Genomic DNA, 24,620 nt, shown 5'->3' on the forward strand with positions numbered 1-24,620 from the left:
GAAGCCTGAAACAAGCTGGAAGGAAAATGTAAGGTTCTCGCACATTTTATGCACTTGGTGAAGGCGAGCTGGGGAGAACAAAAGTGCCTTGGCATCGGAGAGTCCACAGACTGCCAAGCGGAGGGAAACAAACACCGGGAAAAGCGCTGGAAGAGCAGCATCAGGCACCTAAGCACTGACTCTGTCCCCCAGCAGCAGCCGGAGACATCTCTGCTCCTTACCCCCCTTCCCCGAGCATCCCCTGCTCATCCCTTCCCCCAGCACCCCCCGAGCCCCGTGACCGTTAACGGGCGAGGGCTGCCCCGCTGCCGACCCCAATCCCCGCCCCGGGAGCGGCGTCTGCTCGGCTGCTCCCATTCACTCGACCGAGACAGCCCCGCCGGCCGGGGTCAGGGTCACCCGCGCCATCTCCTGCCAGCGCTGTCGCGCGGGATAGGGACACTGGAGGGCCCCGATCCCCTGCCTGGCCCCCGCTGGTCACCGCAGCCGGCAGCCACCTGCCCCAGCAGCCTGAGAGCCTCCGGAGACGCCACCAACGCCAGTCCAGCGCTCCCTGGCAGTCCCAACCTCCCAAGTGGAAGCTGCAAACACAAATATTTTATTTGCTTAATTGCTGCTAACGAAGTCGGAGCTGAGCGCAAACAGCTTCCGCATAATTCCGGCAGGAGTGCCACGCAGCAGCACGTCTGTGTCCCCATCGCGTGTCCCCATCGCCGGAAAACAGCCCGGGAGCGCGGGCTGGGACCTCTGAGCAGCTCATTGCCGAGTTCTTGGGGTGCAACACACAGAAGCAGAGGTGCACCTTGCCATGGAATCATTTGGGTTGGAAAACATCACTGAGTCCAGCCATGCCCGCAGCACGTCCCCAAGTGCCACATCCACCTTTCCTGGCAGGGAAGGCAAAAAGCGGAGGGAAATACCGGAGCCTGCACAACCTCCTGCCCCCGGGCGGCTCCTGGCCACGGGCTTCCAGCAGGGAAAGGCTCCTGCTGCAAAGAGCCCAGGGAGCAGAGATGGGGCTGCCAAAGGCTGGTGCCAAGCACAGGTCCCCATCCCAGCCTGCTGACACCACACGAGCCCCCGCATCCCTCAGTTTGGGGGGTCAGCCAGTGCCTCCCAACCTCACCCAAGCCCCCTCCGTGACAAGCACAACGGGCCAGCAATGACAGCTCAGTCACTGCGAAACCTTCATGAACTACGAGAAGTTGGAGGGCTGCAGGAAGGAGCAATGAACACCCTAAGGCCGTGGTGGGCTGTAAGCAGGGCACCCCGCTTCCTCCCTGTGCCTCACTTCCCCCACCTGTAGAAGGGACCACCTACACCCCTTCTTCACAAAGGCACAGCTAAAAAAAACCCCATCTTCTGAAAATATCCACCGAGACAAGCAGTGTGTCCTCCCCAGAGGCCCAGAGCACGTGCAAATGGCATCGATATACCCCTTTTTTCCTAGCCCTCACCCACTGTGCAGCCCCAGGGATGAGCTGGGCAACCTCCCCACAGCCGGCCAAGCCACATCAGCAGGATCAAACAGCAGATCCAGGTGAAAAGCAGCCTGCAGTGGAGCAGGGGGGCTGGCAGCAGACCCCTCACCTCCAGCTGGATCCAGTCCCTTCAGCTCCACTGCAGAGCTGAGCCTGCTCTGCATCAGCCGGGGAAATGGAGCAAACACACTCCTGATTTACACCAGGAGCAGGCTCAATCCTGCCCTTCGCCAATGCCGTCCTGCAGGGAAGGGACCCCACCAAGGGAAAAGGGTTTGCTTGGGAGGGGACCCTCCCCACAAAGCCACCCTAGTCCCCGGTGCATCCCCGCCACTGCCTCTCCAGCAGCTCAACCACGCACCAGGGCTGGGGAGCAGCAAACCCCAAATCCCCCTCTGAAACCGGGGGGGGAAGAGGCCCCTTACTCCACCAGCCCCCTACCAGCTCCATGCCTCAGTTTCCCCATCACCCCCTGTTCAGCCCCAAAGCTCAGAGCAGCAGCTCCCGCAGCACACAGCCTCTCCCCCCAAATACAAACCCATTCCCTCCCCATTTCCCCACCCTGAAATAGCCAGGGGAGCCTGAACGGCTTCGCATCCCCCCACCCATCGTCTCTCCATCCCCCATGCACGGGTCAGCCGCCGCTTGTTTTCTGCTGATGGGTGTCACTATTTATAATCTTTGGAGAAACGCCACTACCCAAAAAAACAAAATCAATGCACCACCATAGGGACTGTGTGCAGGTGAACAGCTGGGATTTAAAGGTAAAAAACCAAAGAACTAGGCAAAAATACACTTTAATGTGTATTTGATGTGATCAGCATCACCCGGGAGCTGGGAGCAATAGCACCAGGGACCCCTTGGAGTGAGGCACCAGCTCCCGTGGCTCCGTTTCCCCAAAAAAGCGCTGGCAGCCCCCGGTAGCACCTCGGGAGCCCCAGACTCCCATTCTCCGCAGCGTCCAACCCCATTTCCAGCTTCCCGAAGGGACTGGGAACGAGTCGTCGTCGTCCCACACGCCTCATCAGCTCTCCCCGAGCCCCTGCTTGGGGGGTCCCGGGGGGCGCAGGGCTCAGCGCCGGGGAGATCGGGGGAGGAGGGGAAAATTAAAAATAGGTAAATTAATCAAATTAATCGATCGATCGTATCTCCGTACAACTGCCCCAGTACCCCCCCCAGCAAAACGAGAGCCGGGAGGCTGCGATCGGAGCCGCCGCGGCCGCCACCTGTTCCTACCGGAGGGTCCCCAGTGAAACCACCGGGATCCCGCCGGGCACCGGCCTGAGGGCTCCTCTCGCCCACGCTCCCCCCGCCGCCACCGGGGGAAGTTTTCCCTCCCGGGGTGCGGCGGGAGAGGGGGGTTGGACGGCGGCCCCGGTACCGGCAGCGAGCGGGCACCGTGGGGCTGCGGTCGGCGGAGCATCCTCGGGCTGGGGGGCGCCGCCGAGACCCCCCGGCCGCCGCACTCCCGGCAGGGAAAACTTCCCCCGGTGGCGGGGGGGGGGGGGGGGGGCGCAGGCGAGAGGAGCCCTCAGGCCGGTGCCCGGAGAGGAGGGAGGCGGGATTCTGGTGGTTTCACGGAGGACAGGGGTCCCGAGGCGGTTCGGACACCCTCCGGTGGGAACAGGTGGCGGTGGGCCGGGCGGGACCCTCCGCGCACCGGGGTCGGTGGAGCCCCGGAACTGCACCGAGCGAGCAGGACCCCTCTCCCCAGCGCTCCGTTCCTACCGGCGGGCGTCTCGGTGTCCAGCGCGTAGACCCGCAGGGCGAGGGCGAGCAGCAGCGCCCGGGCGCTCCGCATGGTGCAGCCGGTGCCGGGACCGACCGGGGGGCGGCGGGGCCGTGGCCGCCGCCGCCGCTGCGCGCCCGCGGTTCCGGCGCGGCGGGGGCGCAGCGGGGCCCCGTGCCCGCCCCGCGCCTCAAATACCAGCGGCGGCGGCTCGCGCCCGCCGTGACGTCACCGCCGCCCGCGGGGGGGCGCGGGAGGGGGGGGCGCCGGTACCGGCAACGGGAACGGCGGGCGGGGCAGCGGCGCCCCCTGGCGGACACGAGCGGTGGCGCTGCGGGGGAAGTTTGGGAGCAGCGGGGGGGGCGGTCCCGGGAGTTACGGGGAGACTGGGGGGGGGTTCTCTGGTACCGGGAGAGAGGAGAGGTGGGGATGGGTCCCGGGAGCTGGGGGCGACGGGCGGCGCTCCGTTAAGGGAGGAGATTCTCTCGTACTGGGGGGGTGCGGGGAGAGGGGCGGTCCCGGGAGTTAAGGGAAGGGGGGGGCGGTGCGTGGGTAAGGGGCGGGGGGGCCTCCTGTACCGGGGGCTGGGAGGAGGGGAATATCCGGTACCGGGAGAGAGGGGGAGGAAGTCCCAGGAGAGGCGGGGAATGGGGGTCTCAGGAATTACGGGCTGGGGAAGGTACACGCTCAGGGGAGGGGAGGTCTCCGGTGCCGGGGGAGAGCGGCTTGGACTGCCCGGGAGCGCCTCTTGCTTGAGGGGTGGTGCACGGGAGGACCCCGCAAGGGCGCGGGAGAAAGCACGGGGGTCCCCGGCTGCAGGGAGATCCCGTTGCGCGGAGAGTCCCCGGTGCTGCGGTGTCTCCTGTTGCAGCGGAGGGGACCCGGCTGCAGGGGGACAGAGGGGTTCCCTGCGGGCAGGAGGCTGCCAGGCTCTGGGGGATGGGGGGTCCCTGGTTTTCCGGGTGTGCAGGGATGCAGGGATAGTCCCCAGCTTGGGGGACCTGCCTCCACGACTCCCCAAATGCAAGGGATGTCCTCAGGGGTCCCAGTTGTAGGGTCCCCACCGAGCTGGGAGTGGATCCTGCAGGGTTTCCAGTTGCAGGACAGGTGCTGGGAGGAGGCTGGGACAGAGGGAGGTGATGGTGACACCCACTCTGGGGTGGGCTCCCCCAGCCCTCGAGTGCCCCCCATCACCCCTGGGCTGTGCCTGAGGCTGTGGAGCAGAGACAAGACCCTATGGGCTGGGCACTGGGGACAGAGCCTCCTGCCCATTCCAGGGTGTCCTCAGACCCTGAAACCCCCCTGGTCCTCCACCACAGGCTGGATGTCCTTGAGGGACAGGGATAGGATGCTTAGCTCCGCAGGATGGTGACAGGGAGAGCCGGACAAGGCTGTATGGGAGTGGCAGTGGCACCTGAGACCCCAGAGACACCCAGCAAAGCCACCATCCCCCCAGCGAGGGAAGGGAGTGACAGAGGGAGGTGCAGGATCTAACTCAGAGTGAGCAGAAAGAACGAAAACCTGGAAGGATGTAAAAGGAGGAAAATCTCCGTCCCTTTCCCAGCCGAGTGCACAGGATCAGGCAGAGAGCACTGGCAGCCCTGGTGTCCCTGCCGGCAGTGCCAGCAGGGATGAAAGGCCCCTTGTTTGTTGACATCCTCTCCGGCCCTATTTCTGGAGGAAAATATTTTCCCAAAGGTTTGAGGTGAGGAGGAGGGGAACTTTCTGGCGTGATCCGTGCTTAGGTCACCTAGCCCTGGCTGCAGCCCCAGGGTGGGAAACTGCCTGGGCACAGGGAAACTTGGAAAGCAGAGGGAACAATGCTGGAAATATTGGGACTTCTTACCCCAAATCACACAGGGAGAATCTCTGGCATTGGCATCACCCTGCGATGATTCAGCCTTGTCCTGAAAGACAGCACCCAGTTGCCAGCATCCAGCAGGGTGACAGAGGCACAGGGGATGGTATCTGGGGGTTGCTGAGCCCAGTGAACCCACCAGGGAGCTCCCAGCCTCAGAAGTAGGACAGCACTGCCCGCCAGCTTCATCCAAGTTCAGCTCATCCCTAGGGATGCTGCTGTGCTGCTTCTCCGTGTTGGGCTGGCTTCATTATCTGGGGACACTGCACTGACACATGGCACTGCACAGCCCTGGGGACACTACACAGCCTTGGGGACACTGCACTGACCTGGGGACGCTGCAGAGACCCCACCTGGCCCCCTCCTCACTGGGACAGGGGTTCAGCACATCTGGGGTCACCTCAGAGCTGCCAACCCCAAATACTCCTCCTGGCAGTGTCCCCGGTGTCACCCCTGCCTGTGCCATGGGGGTACAAAACGTTTATCTTCCATTCCCAGTTGCCCCCAGCAGCACCCCCAGCAGGTTAGCACCATGGTGACACTTCTTGCAGGGATGCATTCATCCCCATGGATCTGGGGACAAACCAGACCAGTACCATGTGTCCCTCAACCAGGACAGCACATCTGGGGTGAGGGCAGAGGGTGATGGACACTCCTCTCCAAGCTGCCTCACGCTGAGCATGGAGTGATCCTGATAAATCCTCTCCCCTGGGACACTAAAAGCCTGTTAAAATAATGCCCAGTAAGGGAATTAAGCTGCTTAGATGTGTGGCAGCGAAGGCAGGAGAGGGCTGGCACGGCGCAGGCTGGCACGGTGCAGAGGGTGGCACTTTGCAGGGTCCCCCTGGAGTTTTTTTGAGAAAAATCCCCCAAATCCTTCTGGGAAGAGGAGCTGGGTGATGCAGCAGCCGAGGGATGAGCTGTGGATAGTCTCTGCCCAGACTGGGGAGGAATCTGGAGGGGTCTTGACCCAGCAGCTGAACTGAATATGTTCAGGGAGGAAATGCAGCCACGGGTAAGCAGAAGCAAAATATTCCCAGGATTCTGGGGGAATCAACCAGGAAACGTGGAGTTTTTAAGCTTCACAAGCCTGTTGGAGCACTGTGCTGTGCTTTCCACCACCTTTTAAACCCCTGAATTGTACTTCCAAAGCAATGACTTCAAAAAACAATAAAAAGGTGTTTTGTTGCAGCCAGCGTATCACAACAGAACTGTTCCCCGTTCCCTGTGGGTCACCGTCCTGCTCTGACAGTCCCACAGCCCATCCGTGCCACCTCCTCGGGTGAGCCCTGGGGTTCATCCGGTGCCACTCCCGTGCTTCTCCAGCGGGATCATCAATGCGCCCAGGACCTACCGCGCACTGCGGGCACCGCACCAGTTTCGCATGAGCGCAGCGGGACGGGCACGGGGGCTCCACAAAGGCTCCTTGTCCCTGCGAAGGGCTGGCACTGGCCCGGGGCGGGCAGGAGGCACCTCCTGGGGACTCCTCCCCTGGGGAAGGGGCTTGGGGGAGCCTCCCGGGATGATGGAGCTGAGTCTGGGGAGGGATGCAGGGAGGAATATGTGGATGATGTGCATTCATGTTGTGACCACGTTTGGGGACAAGCAGGAATTGTCCTCAGGGCTCTGCATGAGGACAGTTACTGACAATTGCCCCTCCAGCACATCCAGCTCAATCCCACCTGTCCAACAGGGCTGAAATGGAGGAAAGTTTGCCAAGGACCCACCACTGCTTCCCCAGCTGGGGGAAACCTGCCTGGCACTGACAGGGCCAGGGGGGCAGACAGGGACACAGGATGGGTTTGGAGGGGACACAGCACCCATCATGTGTGGTCTGGGACTAGCCCTGCACCGAGGAAGAAAGGAGGGACAAAGGGAAGCAGTGAGGAAGGAATGATGGGTGGGCAGATGGCACTGCCCCGTGAAGCTACAGGGATGAAGCCAGTGACAACCCATCAGGACCAAGCTCCATCCCATTCCCGAGATGCAAATCCTTTCCCCTAACCCTTCCCAAGCATCTCCTCCCACCCTGAGCACTGGCAGGATGAGCCTGCAGTCCCCTGCCATGTCTCCCTGTGCCATCAGCCCCCGACGGTCTTGCAGGAGCAATCGAGTTAAAATGAAGTAATCACTTTTCAAGTACAGTCATTTGCAGGAAAAATATAGGCCTTGCTGTGATTGCAAATGGTCTCCACTGCAACTATCCCTCCCACTCAAGAGAGAAATGTTTTCAGCTCCAGGGTGCTCCGTGACAGCAGCCTCAAGCGCAGCCAGTGTGGCTACATCACATCTTATCCCTTCTCCCAGGTTGGGGGTAAAGAGATGGGATTTGGGGCTTTGAATGTCTTAGGAGCCAGCAGTACTTGCAGGAGGATTCTTTTGCTCTCAGATACCTCTGTGAAATGGCAGGTTGAGGGAGTGGGGCTGCCCTGAGCCCTTATCACAGAGCCCAGGGATGGAGCTGCAGCACCCACTCATCCTCCCCAAACCACTGGGCAAGCATCTCCATATCGACCACACCAAAACCCTTTAAATTTTGACTTATCTCAGAATACCATCTTTTGCTGCCAGCACAGTAATTCCTCATTTTTCCCCATTAAGCCCACAGGACACAGAGCCCATCACTCCCTCCCCAGCATCACTCCCAGCAGTGCCTTCCCTGCAGCAAACGGCTCTTGCAGAGCTGCTGGGACACAACACCCCACACTGAATTTTAAGCAATTTCACCCCCCAAAAAATTTTTGCCTTCTGTTTTTCTTTCCTCCTTTCCCATTTACTCCAGTCTCTCTCCCTCTTTCTCCCATATCCCCCCATTTCTTTTTCTATACCTCCACCTGTCACACCCCCATCCAGCTCTAACAACTCTCTGCTATTTTCTTAAATCACCTGCCTTTTGCTAATGCCAAAAGCCCTTTTTCTTTCTTAACAGACAAAATAGATTATCTCATCCTGCTGTTCTCCTCCCTGTCTGTCCAGCCCCAAGTGGTCAGACGCCCGCCGCAGTGCCGTGGCCGGATGTAATAGGGCTATTAGATGAGTTATCACAGCCTGAAAGGATGAAATAACTTCTGTGCCTTCATCCAAATAAAACTCCCTATTCCTGTTCTATGCAACAAATGAACAAGAGTTCCCAGGGGAAATAGCTAGGAAAATGTTAGAAGATGTTACAAGGTGTTCGAAGATGTTATTTAAGATCCAGCTCTTCACCAAGCCACCTCTTGGTTTGGGCTCAAAGGGCACAGGGGTTTCTCCATGGGGAATTGGGAAGCCCAAGGATCAGTGCCAACACACAGAGCTAAATCCTCACCCGGGTGCTGCTCCAACATTTTTTGACTGCTCAGTGGCACAACCTCATGAATGTCCCACATGTGGCTAAATCCTTGGACCACTTGCATCCAGAAAACTGCTGTTTTCTCACCCCAGGTACTAATTCCAAGGAGAAACTTTGCTTTTCATCTCAAAAAGAGATGTCTCAAGCTGTCCCTGCATTTCTCAAGACCTCCATGCAATGTCCCCAGATCTGCAGGTGGAACATCCAGCCCAGCCCACAGCAGCATCCCCTGCATCCCCTGCCCGCAGCAGCATCCCAGCCCCTGTGGGAGATGCTCTGGAGCTAGCTGGGAGCCCTGGGTGCGCCCTGCAGGCCACCACTGCCCTGGCCAGCCCTGACTGACCTCCCTGTGCCACCGACTCCCGCAGTGGGGTTTCACAGGACCTCCTTAGAGGGATGCAAACCCCCAGGGCCTCCCTCCTGGGCTGGTGAAGAACAGCCCAAGGCAGCAGCTCCACTGCAGAATTTTAAATCCCAACACTTACTAGGACTCTGCTTGTTCCCCCTCTGTTACCCCCCTAAACCCTCCCATTTCTGTCCTCTCTGGAGTGTGACAGACATGCGGACACCAGCACCACCAGTGTCACTTCTGGGCACACTGTGATGCTCCTGGGGCTGCACCCACGGCACCTGGAGTCACAGCTGCTTCCTGGCCACCCCTGCAGGAAAAGCCCAAATGTTTCCTCCATGTCACCTTGTTGTGGGCTTATTTTTCTTCCTTCAGGTCATTTTTGTATCTTTTTTTTATTCTTGGAAAGACCTCTGTGAGTGTGGGGTAGAAATGCAGGAATAACTCTGCATTACCTTGTGGTCCCTACCCTGGAATTGTCACATAAACAGTTAAAAATCACATTACTGGGGACACAAGTGTCCATTCCAGTCCCTTCTCTGCTTTTGGAGCTGTCTGGGAGCGTCATAAATGCTCCTGGAATTTTCACAGACTGCTTTTAACCCCAAAATACCCAGTACCATGCAGCATCCATCTGCCCACCTGCTCAGCACTTCACCCAGCCCAGCTGCCATTCCAGCTGCATGCATTTGCCCATCTCTAAACCTCGCAAGAAAATGACCTTGATTAAAAGCCAACCAGAACCAAGGCATTGAACCCAGCCAGTTCTCCACCAAAGCTCTTTGTGCTGCTCCTTCGGTATTGCCTCAGGATGGAGGTTTTCTTTGGAGGGATGTAAATCAGCTGAGGCATTTTGTGTCTCTGATCACATCCAAAATCACAAATGTCATTTATTTTCAGACCTGAGGTTTGGCTATTGCTCAAATTTCTCATAATCATGTCTCAGTGCTGACAGGCTGGAGCCTGAGCACAGAGCTGGCTATGCAACCAGCTCCTTTTAAAATCCAACAGCAAGGAAAGGAGGGAACAGTATCACATCCAACGTTTATTTATTATCATTTTAAATTTGGTTTTACATCTTGTTTGGGTTTATTTTGTTCAGTTTTATGTGCAGGGGAAGCGTCAGCTCTCCTCTCTCTTATTTGCCCTCCTCTGAGCATCAGCAGCTCTGCTTTGGTGCCTTTTCAAAACCCATTGGGGAAAGGACGCGCTTGGCAGTTTGTGACAAAAAGAGTTCATCAGGCATCTCATGGGAACAAACAAAACCAACTGGCTCAGGAATGGACAGAACCCAGACATCAGTTCTTTTCCCAAATAATTGTTCATACTAACGATTTCCTGCAATGATGGGGACATTTCAGGTCTACAGACAACAGAAGGAAAATGAGAAGTTAAAATGCAGTTTAAAAAGGATAAAAGACACCAATTTGGTGCCTTTTTTCACCTGGGAAACTTTTCAAGCTGTTCCAAGAGATGTCCGCTGCCAAGTCACTTGGGATGATGCCTCTGGGTGCCATTGTGGCAACATGGGGCCCAAAAGAAGCACCTCCCCAAAAGCAGCGTCTCCCCTCCCCACCCCAGCCATCCTCTTCCTCATCCAGCTGGATGATGCCCTGTGGACATCACACCTCACTTCTGAGCCACCTCCCAAACACCAACCCCCGAGACCAGTTCCTGCACTGTCCCAAGCTGGAAAAATGCCTGAACAGGATGGTTTTTACATCAATCACCCTGAAAGTCCAGGGATGGAAGAGCTCCACTGCACAACCTGAATATTGGCAGCACAGGAAAAAGCCATGATGGGAAAAGCAAGGAGCAAGCAAGGACGATGTCCCAGCACAGCTGGATCCTCTCAGCATCTCTCTCTCCTTCCTAATTTACGGCTGGAGTTGAATCCTCCTTGTTCATCTCCTTGGCAGAGGATCAGAACTCATCAATTCTCCATTCGCCACTGAGCGTCATGTTTCTTCCTAGACATTTTTTCTTAATTATCTGACAATAAAACAACTTAAAGGGGGATTAATAAAAATCAGAGGCAAAAAACAGCCATCAGTGGGCTTAAAAAAACCTCTGTGGGCATCCCAACCCACTGCCCTCATCCCCATATGGAGCTGGGACCATCAGGCACACGTTTTGAGGTGAAGAATTCAATAGTTTATGGGATTGTCCAGCTCCATCAGAGATGTTAAATGAGGGATTCAGGGATAAACCAAGGATCATGTAAAGCAGATCTTTAAGGAGAATGTGTTTTCCATTCAAAGATTCAGGCATGTCTAATAAAAAGCGATTGATGTCAGAGCAATGGGGCTCTGCCAGCAGTGCTGGGTTTGGGGGGAATGAGGTTCCAAATGGGAAAATAACCAGCTGAGCTGTTCTTAAGCATTACAAAATGCAGGAGGTGGGGAGGGACTGGCCCCAGGAGCCTGCAATGGACACAGGAGCAGGATGGTGGCTGCAGTGATTGGAAGAGGGAGAAGGGTCTGGGGACACAGGAGCTCAGGGCTCGAGGGCCGGGGCAGCCCCTCCGCCGCCTTCCCCCATGGGGGATTCTGAGCATCCCCTTCTCTGCCTGAACAAGGAAGATATTTTGCAGCTTGTTTGCAAGCCTCGTCCTTTTGGTGCATCCCAGCCCTGAAATCCCATCCCAGCCTCTTGACTTGATGTCCAGGGGATCCAACAGGGCTTGCACCACATCTAGCTGCCCTGGAACAGCCACGGAGATGCAACATCAAAATCCCCCCTCAGAAACCCTTCCCAGAAATCTCTCCAGCCTCAGCTTTCTTATTTTTTCCTAAGCAAAGCAGACACACCTTCCATTTCTCCACCAAAAAGGGAAAAGGCAATAAATTATTATTCCCTTTAATTAAAAGGGGTGTCAGTCTTATAAGCAGTTAATTAATAATTCCACATTAACTTAATTAAGCACTGGGAGAGCTGGAGGCAGCATAGTCCACATGAGGCTCCTGGGGTCAGGCTGAACCTGCTGGGCTCAACTCCTCCTAAACCAGGAGATAAAATCTCTGTCCTCAACAGGATTTAGGGATGAAATCCCAGCAAATGCCACCCTGGTGTCACAAAGCTGCTTGTTCTCACCCTGCATCCCCTTACGCCTGCAGGAACAAATCCAACTTATCATCAGCACTTTTGCTTTCCAGCCATTCCCAAGTGTGAACAACTCCAATTAATCGATGGCTGTAAATCATGATATTGTGAAAAATCAGAACTCGTTAACAATAACAGGGGTTAAAGCAGAGGGGAGCAGAGGACAGCACTCCTTCCCCCTGCCAGGTGCTGGGGAATCATCTCCTCTTCCTCCTCCGCCCACCCACTCCTAAACCCTCAAGTGCAAAGTGGATTTTCATGCAACACTCCTATAAAAAAGTGCAATTCCAGGATATGAAGTAGTCATTAATCACCCGGAAATTGTGCTTGTTACAGGAGAAACATTAACAAAATAATCATAAATCGTCTGCCAGCTCTGATTTGCGGGCGCACATGTTTGCAAGGGGATGGAGAGGCCTCTCCTTTGGCTTCTGTAATTAGTGATTAACCCTTTGCCATGCTGGGCAGAGCATGGACACGACCAGCATTCTCCACCATGGATTGCTCGTGCTTCCCCCCAACACAAAATATCTGAGGCATTCCTGGCGTCCTTGGAAAGCTGTAGGTTTTGAAGGTATTAAAATCCCATTCTTTTATTGTTGTGATTAGATTAAAATGATTGAGATGTCCAGCCATGCTGGAGGCAGCTGGGGAGGCCCCTTCCTGCCTGGAGGTGGAGGGGCTGCCAGGACCTGGATGTGTCCAGGATCCCAAACCAACCAGGTGGGAAAAGGCTGTTTTGTCTGTCCTTGCAGTGACATCTGACTCTGACTCTGCTGTCCTTGCAGTGCCATCACATGGGAGACTTTTACATCCACCTACAAGTGACCTCAAGGCTCCTTATAAACTAAAGAAGTTGGTGAGAAAAGTTCTTTTTTAGTCTCTCTCCCCCATGCTGTCACACAGGCTCTGGTAGGAACACCCCCGAGCCCTCCAAGGCACCCCCAAAAGCAAATCATAACCTAGAAAAGGCAGAAAACCTGTCACCAGCACTTTGGAAGAGAGTTTTTTCCAAACCTGAACTTTTCGTTCATCTTGATCATCTTGAATCTGAATTCACACCCCAAAGAATATGTTGCTTTCCTTTTTTGTTAAAAAATTATGTGAACATACCAAGCAGCTTGACTAAATCTTCTATTTAGGATCATGACAGTCTTAGGGCTGGGTCACCTGAGACAGAAAGATCCTGCCCTGAGCACCTGGCCTTGTTTTAGTACCCAGCAGTGTCTGTCTGTGCTGGATCACCAGAATGGGGCCAGTCTTGGGACAATCTGTGAGGATCCAGGAGGAATCTGTGGGGCTGAACCAAGCAACTCGTCCCTTGGATATCAATCCTTTGCAAAGCAATTCTCTGTGGCAGGTCTATCGGGAAGGCAGGAGGCTCTGCTTCTCTGTTCCCTCTCTGATCTAGTCAATTATAATTGGAAGACTAAATGAGACCTTTCCTTCAAGATAATTATACAAAACATTGAATTAAATTACTGTCGGGAATTTTTTTCTCACCACTTGCGTCAGGCATCTGTTGTTTTAAACAATCATCTGCCGAACTGCACGGAGTGTCTATCCCAGACAGGGCAGCTGGAAGGCACTGCGTAGTAAAGCAGAGAAAAGGGACTTTTCTCCCCCAAATCACAGAACCATGCAATGGTTTGGGTGGGAAGAGACCTTAAAGTTCATCCCATTCCACGCCTGCCACGGCAGCGACACCTCCCACTCTCCCAGGTGCTCCCAGCCCCAATGTCCAGCCTGGCCTTGGGCACTGCCAGGGATCCAGGGCTGTCTCACAACGACGATCCTGGAGGTATTTTCCGATCTAAACGATTCCATGATCCAGTGACCAAGCGGACCGAGATGCTCCTGTGCCCATCAACGATGCCTGGCTGCGCAGACGCGGGCACAGTTAATAACTTTACAGCGTTTTCGGGACAAACCAGCGGCAAGCGGGCCCGGGGAGGGCGCGGGGCGTCCCCGCCGAATCCCCGCCCCCTCGGCGCACCAGCGGCCGGGCCGCCTTAAGGCGCGGGGGGGGGGCGGGCCGGCGGGGCGGGGCTAACCCGAGCGTCGCTGGCGGCAGCGCCGGGCTCAGCCGGGGAGTGCCGAGAAGTGCCGAGTTGAGCCGAGCGGAGCCGAGTTCAGCCGAATGCAGCGATCGACAGCGCGGGTGCTGCGCGGGGCGCGGATCCCTCGAGTGGCGACCCCGCCGGGACGGACCCTCCGAGTGCTGACCTCCCTGGTTCGGACCCCCCCGGTGCGGGCACGGTCGGCCAGGGCGGGGACCCCTCCGCTCGGGCTGCTCTATGAGCGGCACGGGGAGGCCGCAGCCGTCGTGCAGTAAGGATGGGACACGGGGGTGCATTGCAGGGGGTGCAGGAATGGGGTGGGTGTGAATGTGGGGGGGCATTGCAGGGAGGGGGTGCAGGCGTAGGGCCAAGGCTGGGGAGGGGGGCACAGCTGGGCAGAGATGTGGAGCTGCAGGGGTGCAGAGAGGAGTGGGGTGCTGGTTTTGGGGTGCTGCAGGGCTGCTTTGGAGGTGCCGTGCAGGGGGGCCAGGACTTGCCCACCCCAGGTGTGAAGGGTGGGGATGGGTTGCAGCTCCCTGTGGGACCGCTGAACACACAGAGGGACTGGAGGACCCTAGGATGCCCCAATGTTTTCCAGGTGCCATGGTTTCACAGGTGGATGCTGGGGGTGATGCCTCCATATCCCCCACCCTCCTGCTGCTGCTCTGTCAGTTGGCCTTAAACCTCATGTTTTTGTCAAAAAGCCCGTTCTTGCATAATTTAGGGTATGACAGGGAGGTCCATGCCTCAGCATTGCTGTGCCCCAGCTTCACCCTGGGTTGCATCCCATTGATGGGTCTTCCCTTTGAGATCCCAATTTAGGGACCAAAGCAGCATCACAAGCATTTTTTGGGACAACTGCTGATGCTCAGCATCAAAAATCCTGGAAAGGAGAAAGTTGTCGTTTAGTGGAGTTTAGGCCTTTTTTTTTTCAAGGGAGGAGACTTTGAGCTCTTGCTGCCCCTCTTGAACCAGCTCAGTTCCTGCTGATACATTATCGAGGTGCATCCAGACACCACCCCCCTGTTTTTTTGGAGAAGGACTGTTGCTCTTCCAGATGATCATTTAGTTGTGCAACGGTGCTTGTCACCACTGCTGCTTCCTGAGATTTGCTGTTACCACCCCACTGCTTCTGCAAGACTGGTCTTGCTTTGTGCTTTATGACTTCTCCCTTTTCACAGATTTCCAGAAATACCCCAGGTTCCCATAACGCTTGAGCGGGGCAGGATGAGCCGTAAAATCCCCAGCCAAAACCGCAGCTTTTTGACACGACCTGCTGAGTTTGTTAAGTTTAGTGAGCATCTCTGAGCTTGATGACACGGGATTGTTTTGGGCGGTTGGCTTTTAGCAGCCTCCTCCAAAAATCTGTCCTTCTGTTTAACAGAAATCTGATTGTTTTAATGGGATGGGGCATATGGTGCTGGTAATTTAGGTGAGGTGCGTAGGTGATACAGGCACCCTCCAGCTTCAGCCACAGCACATAAGACACCATCAAACTGGTGTTAATGCCCTTTTCCTTTGTGTTTACCTGTTCAGACTGAAGGATCTGGAAGTGCCCAAGCTGGGGGACTGTGATGTCCACGTCAAGATGTTGGCAGCCCCCATCAATCCTGCCGACATCAACATGATCCAAGGTAGTGTGTTGGATTAATACTGTGCACATTGGCCCTTGCAGGATGCTCCGAGTTGGAAGGGACCCACCAGGATCTTCAAACCCAACTCCTGTCTCTGAGTGCTCAGAGATGGCTCCTGGCACGGGGATTTTGGGGTATGAGGGGGCCTCCAGCTCACCTCCAGCTTCCCTACAGGAACCTACCCCCTCCTGTCACCGCTGCCAGCCGTGGGGGGGAACGAAGGTGTCGGGGAGGTGCTGGAGGTTGGGCGCCGTGTGAAGGCTCTGAAACCTGGGGACTGGGTCATCCCCGCGGACGCCGGACTCGGTGAGTTCATCCTCGGCACTGCTGGGTCCTTGCTCACCCCCCCGCAAAGCATCTTCACTGGGGATTTTGTGGTGCTGGAGCCCATGGGGGGTGCTCAGGCTTGCCCAGAGAGCAAACCCGTGGTCAGCTCCTGTGTGAGCTGCTGTGGGGATTTTGGGGGTTCCAGTGCAAAAGCACAGCTCTCCAAAGCACCATCTTTGCAGGGTGTGGGTAGAGCCATGAACCCCTGCACTTACAGCAATTACACCTGATGGGATGGGACTCAAAATGGGGAACAAAACTCCATTAGGGAATGCTGGGCAAGGAAAGCAGGAGTTGGAACCAATTTAGTGCCATGTGAGACCAATCACAATGAGACAATTGGGATGATTGATGGGGTTATTTCTTACCTGTTTATGCCTTGGTTTATTTTCACTACATGTTTTTCTTTTAAATTAATGAAGTTGTTTTTATTTTATTTTTAATGTATTTTTTAAAAGCAAGCTGAGTTTCTGCTGCCCAGCCCTAGCAAGTGATGATGCATATCCTCCACAGACACAGGAACGTTCTCGAGAAGGATGGGGGTCCCCAGGGAAGGGGCTTCTGTGCACAGGACTTAGCGTGCACCCTAGAACAACTGGAATGGAGGAGCAGTGGCAATGCCATTCCTTATGCCAAACTTAAATTTAGCAATAATCTTCTTTTCTGTAGCATAGACCCTTTATGGGATGTCTGTGCTATTACAAAGCATTGCAGCAATCAGTGTTTCTCGGGAAACAACCACGTTTTGTCATATCAGCTTAGAACTTCCCTAAAGAGCTGGGATAAAATATTTCACATGGGCAAGGTCACGGTGGCCTCTCACTGTAGTTTTCTCTTTAATAATGCTCTGCTGGGAAAGTGTGGGAATTTATTTCCCAACAAATGTCTCCCATGCTCCTCCAAAATGCCAATGGCCTGATATTTGCTGGTTGTGGTTTAGTGTCACAGCTTGTTCTTTGCCTATTTCCTCTTAAAAGACTTTTTGCTAAATGAGAGAAGGAAAACGATAGCGTTAAGAGCCTAATGGGGTATTTTTAAGCATAAAACCACTGTAAATAGATGATAGAGGGTTAAATTGGATATAAGCGTAGAGAGAGTAAAGCTGACTAAATTGGCTTGGAATATATGGGCTCATCCATAGGATGGAGAGTACTTCCATTATCTCTGTACACATACCCACGGAGCCCCAGTCCCATTATCCCTCTGGGAAATGATTAGGCTTTGCTGGGTGATAAATCTTGGCAGGCAACGAGGAATCCATTCCTTGCCTCTTGGAGCATTTTGACTCTACCCATATGGGAACCTATTCCATAATTCTCTCTCCAGGGTGTAGCTGGTTCCCAGCACCTGATGCTGCCGGTGCCAAGGCTACAATACAATGTGAGCTGATGGTTTTCCTTTGCTTTCCCCCCTGCTGTGGCTGTGCCCATGGTGCTGCTGTTCCCAGGGACGTGGCGGACATGGGGAGTGTTCCCTGAGGAGATGCTGCTGAAGGTGCCCAGTGACATCCCGGTGCTCTGTGCTGCCACTCTGAGCGTCAACCCCTGCACGGCGTTCCGTCTGCTGGCTGACTTCGAGAGCCTGGCACCTGGTATGGCCCTGCCACGAGGGAGCAATTCCACGTGGATTTCCTGGCTGCCTCTGCAGTGGGAATCTGGGTTTATTCACATCCAGGTGACTCCGTCATCCAGAATGCCGCCAACAGCGGGGTGGGCCAGGCCGTCATCCAGATCGCCAGGGCCTCTGGCATCAAGACCATCAATGTGGTGAGGGACAGGTGGGTCCTCTGGGGAGGAGCGAGTCTGGGAGCTGGATCTGTTCATCCTGCCCATCCAACCCAGGATTTTCTCCCATTTCCTCCTCCAAGTTGTTCTCCAGCCTCTTTCCTGTTGTCCCCACGCAACACCAGAGCAGAAGGAAGGAGAAGGGGGAACTCTGCTTCCTGGCTCATCTAGTCCTCTTTTTTATCTCCTTTTTCCCTCCCCAGACATGATCTCTCGAAACTGGTGGAGAGGCTGATGGCCCTGGGCGCTGACCATGTCGTCACAGAGGAGATGCTGAGAAAGCCAGAGATGAAAGATATATTTAAGGTACCTCAATGCTGATCCCACTGAGAGATGGTCCAGGGCTGTTGCTGCTGTTCAGCACTGCAGGGAAATGCAGGGATGGTGGGAAGGACAAATTTCTCTCTAGATCAGGATTTAGCCCTCGTAGTGGAGGGATTTTGCTGCTGCTACAAGGGAAAGATCACAGATTTTGCTTCCAATCAGATTGGGCTTGAAGCAGCCTGGTCTAGCTGAAGGTGTCTTCTGCACATGGCAGGGGATTGGAATGAGTCCCTTCCAACCCCATCTGTTCCATGATTCTGATGGATTTTAGCTCTACTGCTCTCAGCAGCCCTCAGGTAAATGTTGAGGTTAATGCAGATGCTTTATCAAGAACCATGGTCCCATCCCCTAAAGAAGCCATAAAATTTGGGAACCTTTGTCATAAACCCTTGCAGAGCATCCCGAGGCCCCGGCTCGCCCTGAATTGCGTCGGAGGCAAAAGCACCACGGAGATGCTGCGGCATCTGCAGTAAGTTTGGCTGGGTGGTGGCTTGGGCACAAGCTTGGGGACAGAAACTGGCAATAGAGGGTCCTGCTCTGGAGTCTCTTGAACTTTTGGAGAGGAAAGATGAATGGAAAATTGGTTTTGGGTAACAAAAGCGATTTGAAGTCTCATGCTGCTGGGAGTAGTTGGGGTCCAGTTGTGAAGGTTCCCCACGTCCTGGCCAGGTGTAACTGGTGTGCTGAGCTGCAAATTCAGCTAATGGTGCACGGAAGCAAGAGGAGAGCTTGGAAAGTGGGATCTGAGGAATAACTGGGGAGCCCTGGGTGCAAGGACAGCCCCAGGGGGGTTGGGGATGGCAGAGGAAGGAGGTAGCAACTCAGAGCTGCACTTTTGGGACCACTTAATCCAATCCCCCTTTTCCTACTCCAGGCCCAAGGGGACCATGGTCACCTATGGGGGGATGGCAAAGCAGCCTGTGATGGTGCCTGTGGTGAGTACTGGGGATGTCCCTCCTTAGTCTCCTGTGCTCCACTGCATGTCCCCATCCCCTCAGTACTGTGGGCACCTGGCTCTCCCCAGGTGCAGATTGAGACCCTCCAGCCTTTTTAATTTGCCTGATGGGGTCCATCACAGGACAAGCTGCATCCCACTGCTGGGCTCTTGGCTTTTTATATGGAGGGTTTGGACTGCCAAAAAATTCCAGGGGGAAAATGATCCCACAGGTGCTGAGCATCAAACCTGCCCTGACTCCACACCTCAGAGTCACCTCTCTGCATCCCTGGCTCACAAATGGGAGCTCTAACAAGGGGCCTTACTGCCACTTTCCACCATTGTCACGCTGGGAGGGGACACACGCGTGTCACTGCCTGTGTGAGGGGACATGGGAGTCACTGGATGCACAAGGGGACATCGCTGGGTACCAGGAGGGCACACAGGTGTCACACATTCCACAGAGTGCCTTCATCTTCCGGGACATGCGGCTCCGCGGGTTCTGGATGACGCAGTGGCGGAAGGACCACGCGCAGGGTGAGCCGGGGGGCTGAGGGACCTGAGCTGGGGGGCTGAGGGACCTGAACCAGGGGAGCTGAGGGATCTGAGCTGGGGAGCTGAGGGACCTGAGCCAGGGGAGCTGAGGGACCTGAGCCAGGGGGGCTGAGGGACCTGAGCCAGGGGAGCTGAGGGACCTGAGCCAGGGGAGCTGAGGGACCTGAGCCAGGGGGGCTGAGGGACCTGAGCCAGGGGGGCTGAGGGACCTGAGCCAGGGGGGCTGAGGGACCTGAGCCAGGGGGACTGAGGTTCTGTCCCCTGCCAGGCATGGAAGTGGGAACAAACCCCACCCAGCACCATCCTCAATCCCACTCACAGAGACATCTCTCTTGTCCCAGTGATGCCTTTAGAGGCTGCCTAGAGCAGAGGCTGGACAGTGTTAAAGGAATAAAGTAGGGATTTATTAAAAGGCTTCCTTCAAAGGACACACCTTGGGCAGTACAAGAGCCTGGCCGAGGATACACCCAAGATGGATGGTGGGTCACAAGTTTTCACACTTCTATAAGTTTTGGTCCATTTCCATATTGGGGTTAATTGTCCAATTACAGTCCCATCCTCCCAGTTTGCTCTCCTCAGTTCGCTCTTGTTTGCACTTATTGGGCCTGAAGCTGCAGCGGTGTCCTTGGTTCTGGGGCTGGAAAAGGATTGTTCTGACTGAACTGTGAGGAGAACTTGCTGACACTTTATGTGAAGTTCAGAGTTACACACTAATGCAGTACAGAATCTGGAAATTAAGAAAGCTAAAACTTAAGGCATCACCAGGGTGCTGACACTGATGCTGGCCTCAGGCAGGGACCATGCCAGGGGCTCTTCCCTCATCCCACATGCCTGAGCTGGGGCATGTCACACCCAGGGACTCCGTATGGCCTCGGGCGGGTGCTCCCAGGGGTGGTGGATGGCCCTGCGTGGCGCAGTGAGAGCTCCCTCCTTCCCGTGCAGACCAGGAGAGCGTGGCTGCGATGATGGACGCCCTGTGCCAGCTCATCCGCAGGGGCCAGCTGACAGCACCGGCCTGCACCGAGGTCCCCCTTCAGGACTACAGGGCAGCGCTGGACGCCTCCATGAAGCCCTTCGTGTCCTCCAAGCAGATCCTCCTCCTCTGACCTGCAGCTCCTGGAGCCCTGTCCTGTTCCAAATGCTTGTCCACAGACTTGAGGGGGGAAAAGACCCTCCAGATCCATTGAATTTCTTTTTTTCCTTTGTTTTTCACATTTTGGATGTCCACTGAAAGCTTTAAAAGCCTCCGCAGCTTTGTGTGGAAGAGCTGCAAGGAGGAAGGCTGCGTCTCACTGTGGCTGAGGGTGGCAGTTTGGGATCCCAAATGATGGCTCACTCAGCTCAGGGTGTGAAAAGAACAGCAGTTCCCCCTCAGATGTGCTTTTGGGGCTGGCAGGGCTGTAGTTATCCCAGCTGGAATGTGGGATGGGTAGGGAAGCCCAGGTTATCTCCCTGCAGTCCTGCTGCCTCCAGGCCAGCTCCGAGTAGGAGGAGGAAGGGGCATGGACTGCCCCAAATGACGAGGGGTGTGTGGTTGGGGTGGCCCTAGGTGCTGCTGCAGCTCCTGGAGGAGCCCGGGGGGGTTTGGCCAAGAGCACTGCAAGGGCCGGAGCCTCTGGCCATCAAGGGCTGGAGCCAGACCCTCAATGTCCCTGAAGGCCCTCCAGTCTGGGTGTGGGACAGTGACTGTGACACTGCAGAGCAATGTGAAAAGATTTATTATTGAGAACAACCAACAATGTGTTCTTGCTTCCTCCTGTGCTGCTCTTCTACTCTATGACCCCACAAGCTCCCTATGGCCCCTGCTCTTCCCAGTCCAGCCGTGCCGAGGCCCGGCAGCGCTGGCTGTGCAGGTGCAGGTGGGGCAGTGACCGCGGGTCGGAGCGCGGCCGGCCGCCGGCCCCGGCCCCAGCATGGCCATCCCAAACCACGGACGGGAGGGCGGCGGCGGCTCAGCCCCGGGGCCCTGCGCAGCTCCTGGGTTTGGCTGCCCAGCGCAGAGTGTGGGCAGTGCGAGGCGTGCGAGGCCCGTGTGGGGCAGGAGGGGCGTGGGGCCGAGCAGGAGCGGCCTGCGGGCGCCGGCGGGGCCACGCCTGCAAGGCCGCTTGTGTGGGGAGGGCCCGGCAGTGCCGGCCCGGGGGGCTGTGCCCGCCCGTGCCTCGGGCGCCGTGCAGCCGCTGCTCGGACATGCCTGGGGGTCCTCCTCCTCCTCCGCTCCTGCCGCCGGCTGAGCATCCCACCTTTTCCTTGGGAGGTTTGCCAGGATCTCAGTGGCCGGGAGGGGCACAGCCAGGGGGTTTGCGCTTTCCCCAGCACCCTGCAGAGCCCTCCGGACACAGGGCAGGTCATCCCTCGTGAAAAAGGGGTTGGAGTAGAACAGTAGCTGCAAAAGGCAAAGGAAAGAAGTTGTTTGCTGCAAGGAGGAGGAAGAAATCTGAGAGAGAGCCAGGAGGTGACTGGAAAGGACAAATGGGTGTTTAAAACGGGTGTTTAAAGGACTCTGGCTTTGGCTGAGTGAAGTGTTAGGACAGAGCTTTGTTAAGTCACATCCACCCTCATGTTTTGAGCATTTGGGAGCAGAGAAGTGTAGGGTTGTCAAAAGCCAGAAAACTGCTGAAGAAACCCAAAGCCCGCTAGTTTTCAGGCCCCTCAGCGTGCCCAGATTAACTGACCCCAAGACAAAACGAAGCTGTTTGATCCCATCCAGTCTCCAGCCTTGTCAAGGCTCATTTTAGCTGAACTTGAACCTCCCTGTGAGTGTCCCAAGGAAACTCGGAGTACCTTTCCCAGTGTAGACCCAGCTGCTGCTACTGCTCTGAGTTTCTCCATGGAGGTCAGCAGGGGAGAATCCCCTTCCATTCTGCGGAAGCCATGGAACATGAGCTGGAGAAGGAAGCTTCTCATGGACTCAGTTTCAAAGATCTTCTGGGGCCCCCTCCTGCCCAGCACTTCCTTCCTGAAGAGCTTTTCTCCAATCACAATGCAGTTCCCATCGTTGCCCCACCAGATTGACTCGAAACTCTGGCTGTTCAGGATCTCCCAGAGCTTCTTGAGGAAAGAGTCAGCCAAAGGTCTGGTGCTAGCAGAGATCTCTAAGGAGAAAAATTTCATGTTGTGGTCCCAGGATTCATCAGGCCAACCTTCAAGGGCGTTTTTGTCTGCAGGGGGTCCCACAGCAGCATCCCAAGATGGTCCCATATCATCTCTGGGATGGTCAGGAGAAGCTGAAGCCACCCACCAAGCTGGATCTTCTGTGACAGAAGCACAGGATGTCTCCTGTAAAGATAGCTCCATTTAGACTTCTTTTTCCACAGCTTGGCTGCCTCCAACCAGCTTCTTGGTCCTGACAGTCAGCAGGATGGAATCCTGTGGCTCCAGCTGCCTGGGAAGTTCTCCAGCCTGTGTTCCATCACAGTGACATCACAGCGTGACACCTGTCTCCTGGCAGCAGGAGGTGGGAGATGCAGAAATAACCCCAAAACCCTGATTTCCCAGAGATCTGTTTGAGCCCAGAGCTGATTCCAGCTGTATTTCCATGTGGAATGTCCTGCCCGGGCAGTGCTGTGTCCCAGTGCCCCTGGGAGCAGTACTCAGGGAGGGATGGGGAAGGGGACAGCATTGGACATCCGAATGTCCCAGACCTTAGGTTTTTCATTTGGGACCTTCTCCCCCATGCAGAAATGCCTACATGGAATGCCTCTGGAATGACCCAGGTGTGTAGTGTCCACAGGGCTGCTTCTGCTGTGACTGTCCCTGTTCCTGGGTGATGTTCTTGGATCCCAGCAGGCTCTCCATGCTGCTCCATAGGATGAGCTACAGGGGAAATGTTCCTCAAACACATCTTGCAATGGAAATAACCTCCCTTGGGTTGGGTTCCTCAAACTTTCTTTTCCTTTGCAAACTTTCTTTGCTGGTCCCAGGCCCAGCCCAGGGACGTCACTGGGGTTCTCCCACCTTGTGCCCAGTTCCCAACATGCTCCGAGTGGGAGGACAGCGGAATTGTGCAGAATTGTGCATGGATAGATGTCACCCTGGTTTTTTAAGATTTTCTAAGCCTTCTGATGTTGACATTCTTGTAGTGAACTTTATCACACACTTTCTGTAAATAACCCATTGTTTTGTCTTCCTTTATGGAGGAGGAGAAAATTGAGGGACTGTTGGTTTGTCCAGTGTGATTGAAGAGGTGTCACTGTCACCCTCCAATCTGCTGTCACTTTTGGAAAACTATAAATGTTGGAGTCAGAAAATAAACTGCCCTTTTCTTCCTTCACCTTGAGAACCGTGGTGTGCTTGTGTTCTTTCATGTCTTATAGTGACAGATAGAGGAATTGTGAGGGACCGTTTGTGTCAGCTGAAGGCTCTTCTGGGATTCATCCTGGAGTCCTGGATGAGTTGGTGGGGTTATGGCAGGGCCTCTCTGGATCTGCCAAAGGCCTGGGGGGCCCGGGGAGGTCACTCCTCACTGGGAGCTGGCAGTGTCATTCCTGTGCACTGTGTGAGGGACAGCCCAGGAAGGTGTACCTTCATTTGGGGGATTTTCTGGTTCCCCAGAAAAGGAGGAGAAGAGCAGGGCAGGATTGGAGGGAGCACTGTACAACTGCATGTGCACTTGGAAGAGCAGAATTCTCTGAAATTAAATCCCACTGCCATGCTGGCAACTAAATGGATGTGTCAAAGCCATTTCATGCCCCCTAAAACCCCTCACAGAGACCTCCCTTATCAGAGAGCAGGTGTGCCCCAGGACAGACTGCACCAGCATCCCCATTCTGCTCCTCCATCCCTAATAAATCCTTCAATATTTTGCATTTTCCTTCCCCATGCCAGCATTGGAAGCAGAGCCCTATCCTGTGCCTCGGTGCTTCCTGATCGATGGATAAAGTGGGGAAAAAAACCAAAAAAGAGCCAAGAGATCATTACAAGCACTATTAAGCATGGCATAAACCAGAAAAATTAATGCAGAGCTTTTATCCCCCATTGTTTATTGGGCTCAGCGATAAAACCCAACATGCTTTAGAGAACTCTTACACAAAATGTTCCGACGTCTCACTCCTATATCAGGGCACAAAGGAATAAATAAATAAATTTAATTCTCCTTGTCAAATGAGCAAGATCATGGCTGGAAATCCAGGTGCTGGTGTTGCACCTACACAAT

General features: G+C 55.2%; 2 protein-coding genes across 3 annotated transcripts in view; one reads left to right on the forward strand and one right to left on the reverse strand.

The window, feature by feature from the left end:
- PTPRU (protein tyrosine phosphatase receptor type U) overlaps positions 1-3,346 on the reverse strand; it is a 57,106-nt gene extending 53,760 nt beyond the window's left edge. For both annotated transcript variants that reach the window (XM_030964580.1, XM_030964579.1), the window contains exon 1: positions 3,210-3,346. In XM_030964580.1, the coding sequence (XP_030820440.1) occupies positions 3,210-3,282 (73 nt within the window). In that variant the 5' untranslated portion in view covers positions 3,283-3,346. The remainder of the gene's footprint in view (positions 1-3,209) is intronic.
- Positions 3,347-13,927: 10,581 nt separating this feature from the next.
- MECR (mitochondrial trans-2-enoyl-CoA reductase) lies at positions 13,928-21,484 on the forward strand. The gene is made up of 10 exons (XM_030964602.1): positions 13,928-14,181; positions 15,447-15,544; positions 15,719-15,850; positions 17,319-17,462; positions 17,546-17,648; positions 17,859-17,961; positions 18,375-18,448; positions 18,854-18,914; positions 19,378-19,450; positions 20,411-21,484. Exons 1-10 carry the CDS (start codon positions 13,991-13,993, stop codon positions 20,572-20,574), a joined length of 1,143 nt encoding a protein of 380 aa, XP_030820462.1. The 5' UTR covers positions 13,928-13,990; the 3' UTR covers positions 20,575-21,484.
- The last annotated feature ends 3,136 nt before the right edge of the window (positions 21,485-24,620 follow it).

This window comes from Camarhynchus parvulus, chromosome 23 (genome assembly GCF_901933205.1).
Source record: "Camarhynchus parvulus chromosome 23, STF_HiC, whole genome shotgun sequence".
NCBI classification, from domain to species: Eukaryota; Metazoa; Chordata; class Aves; order Passeriformes; family Thraupidae; genus Camarhynchus; species Camarhynchus parvulus.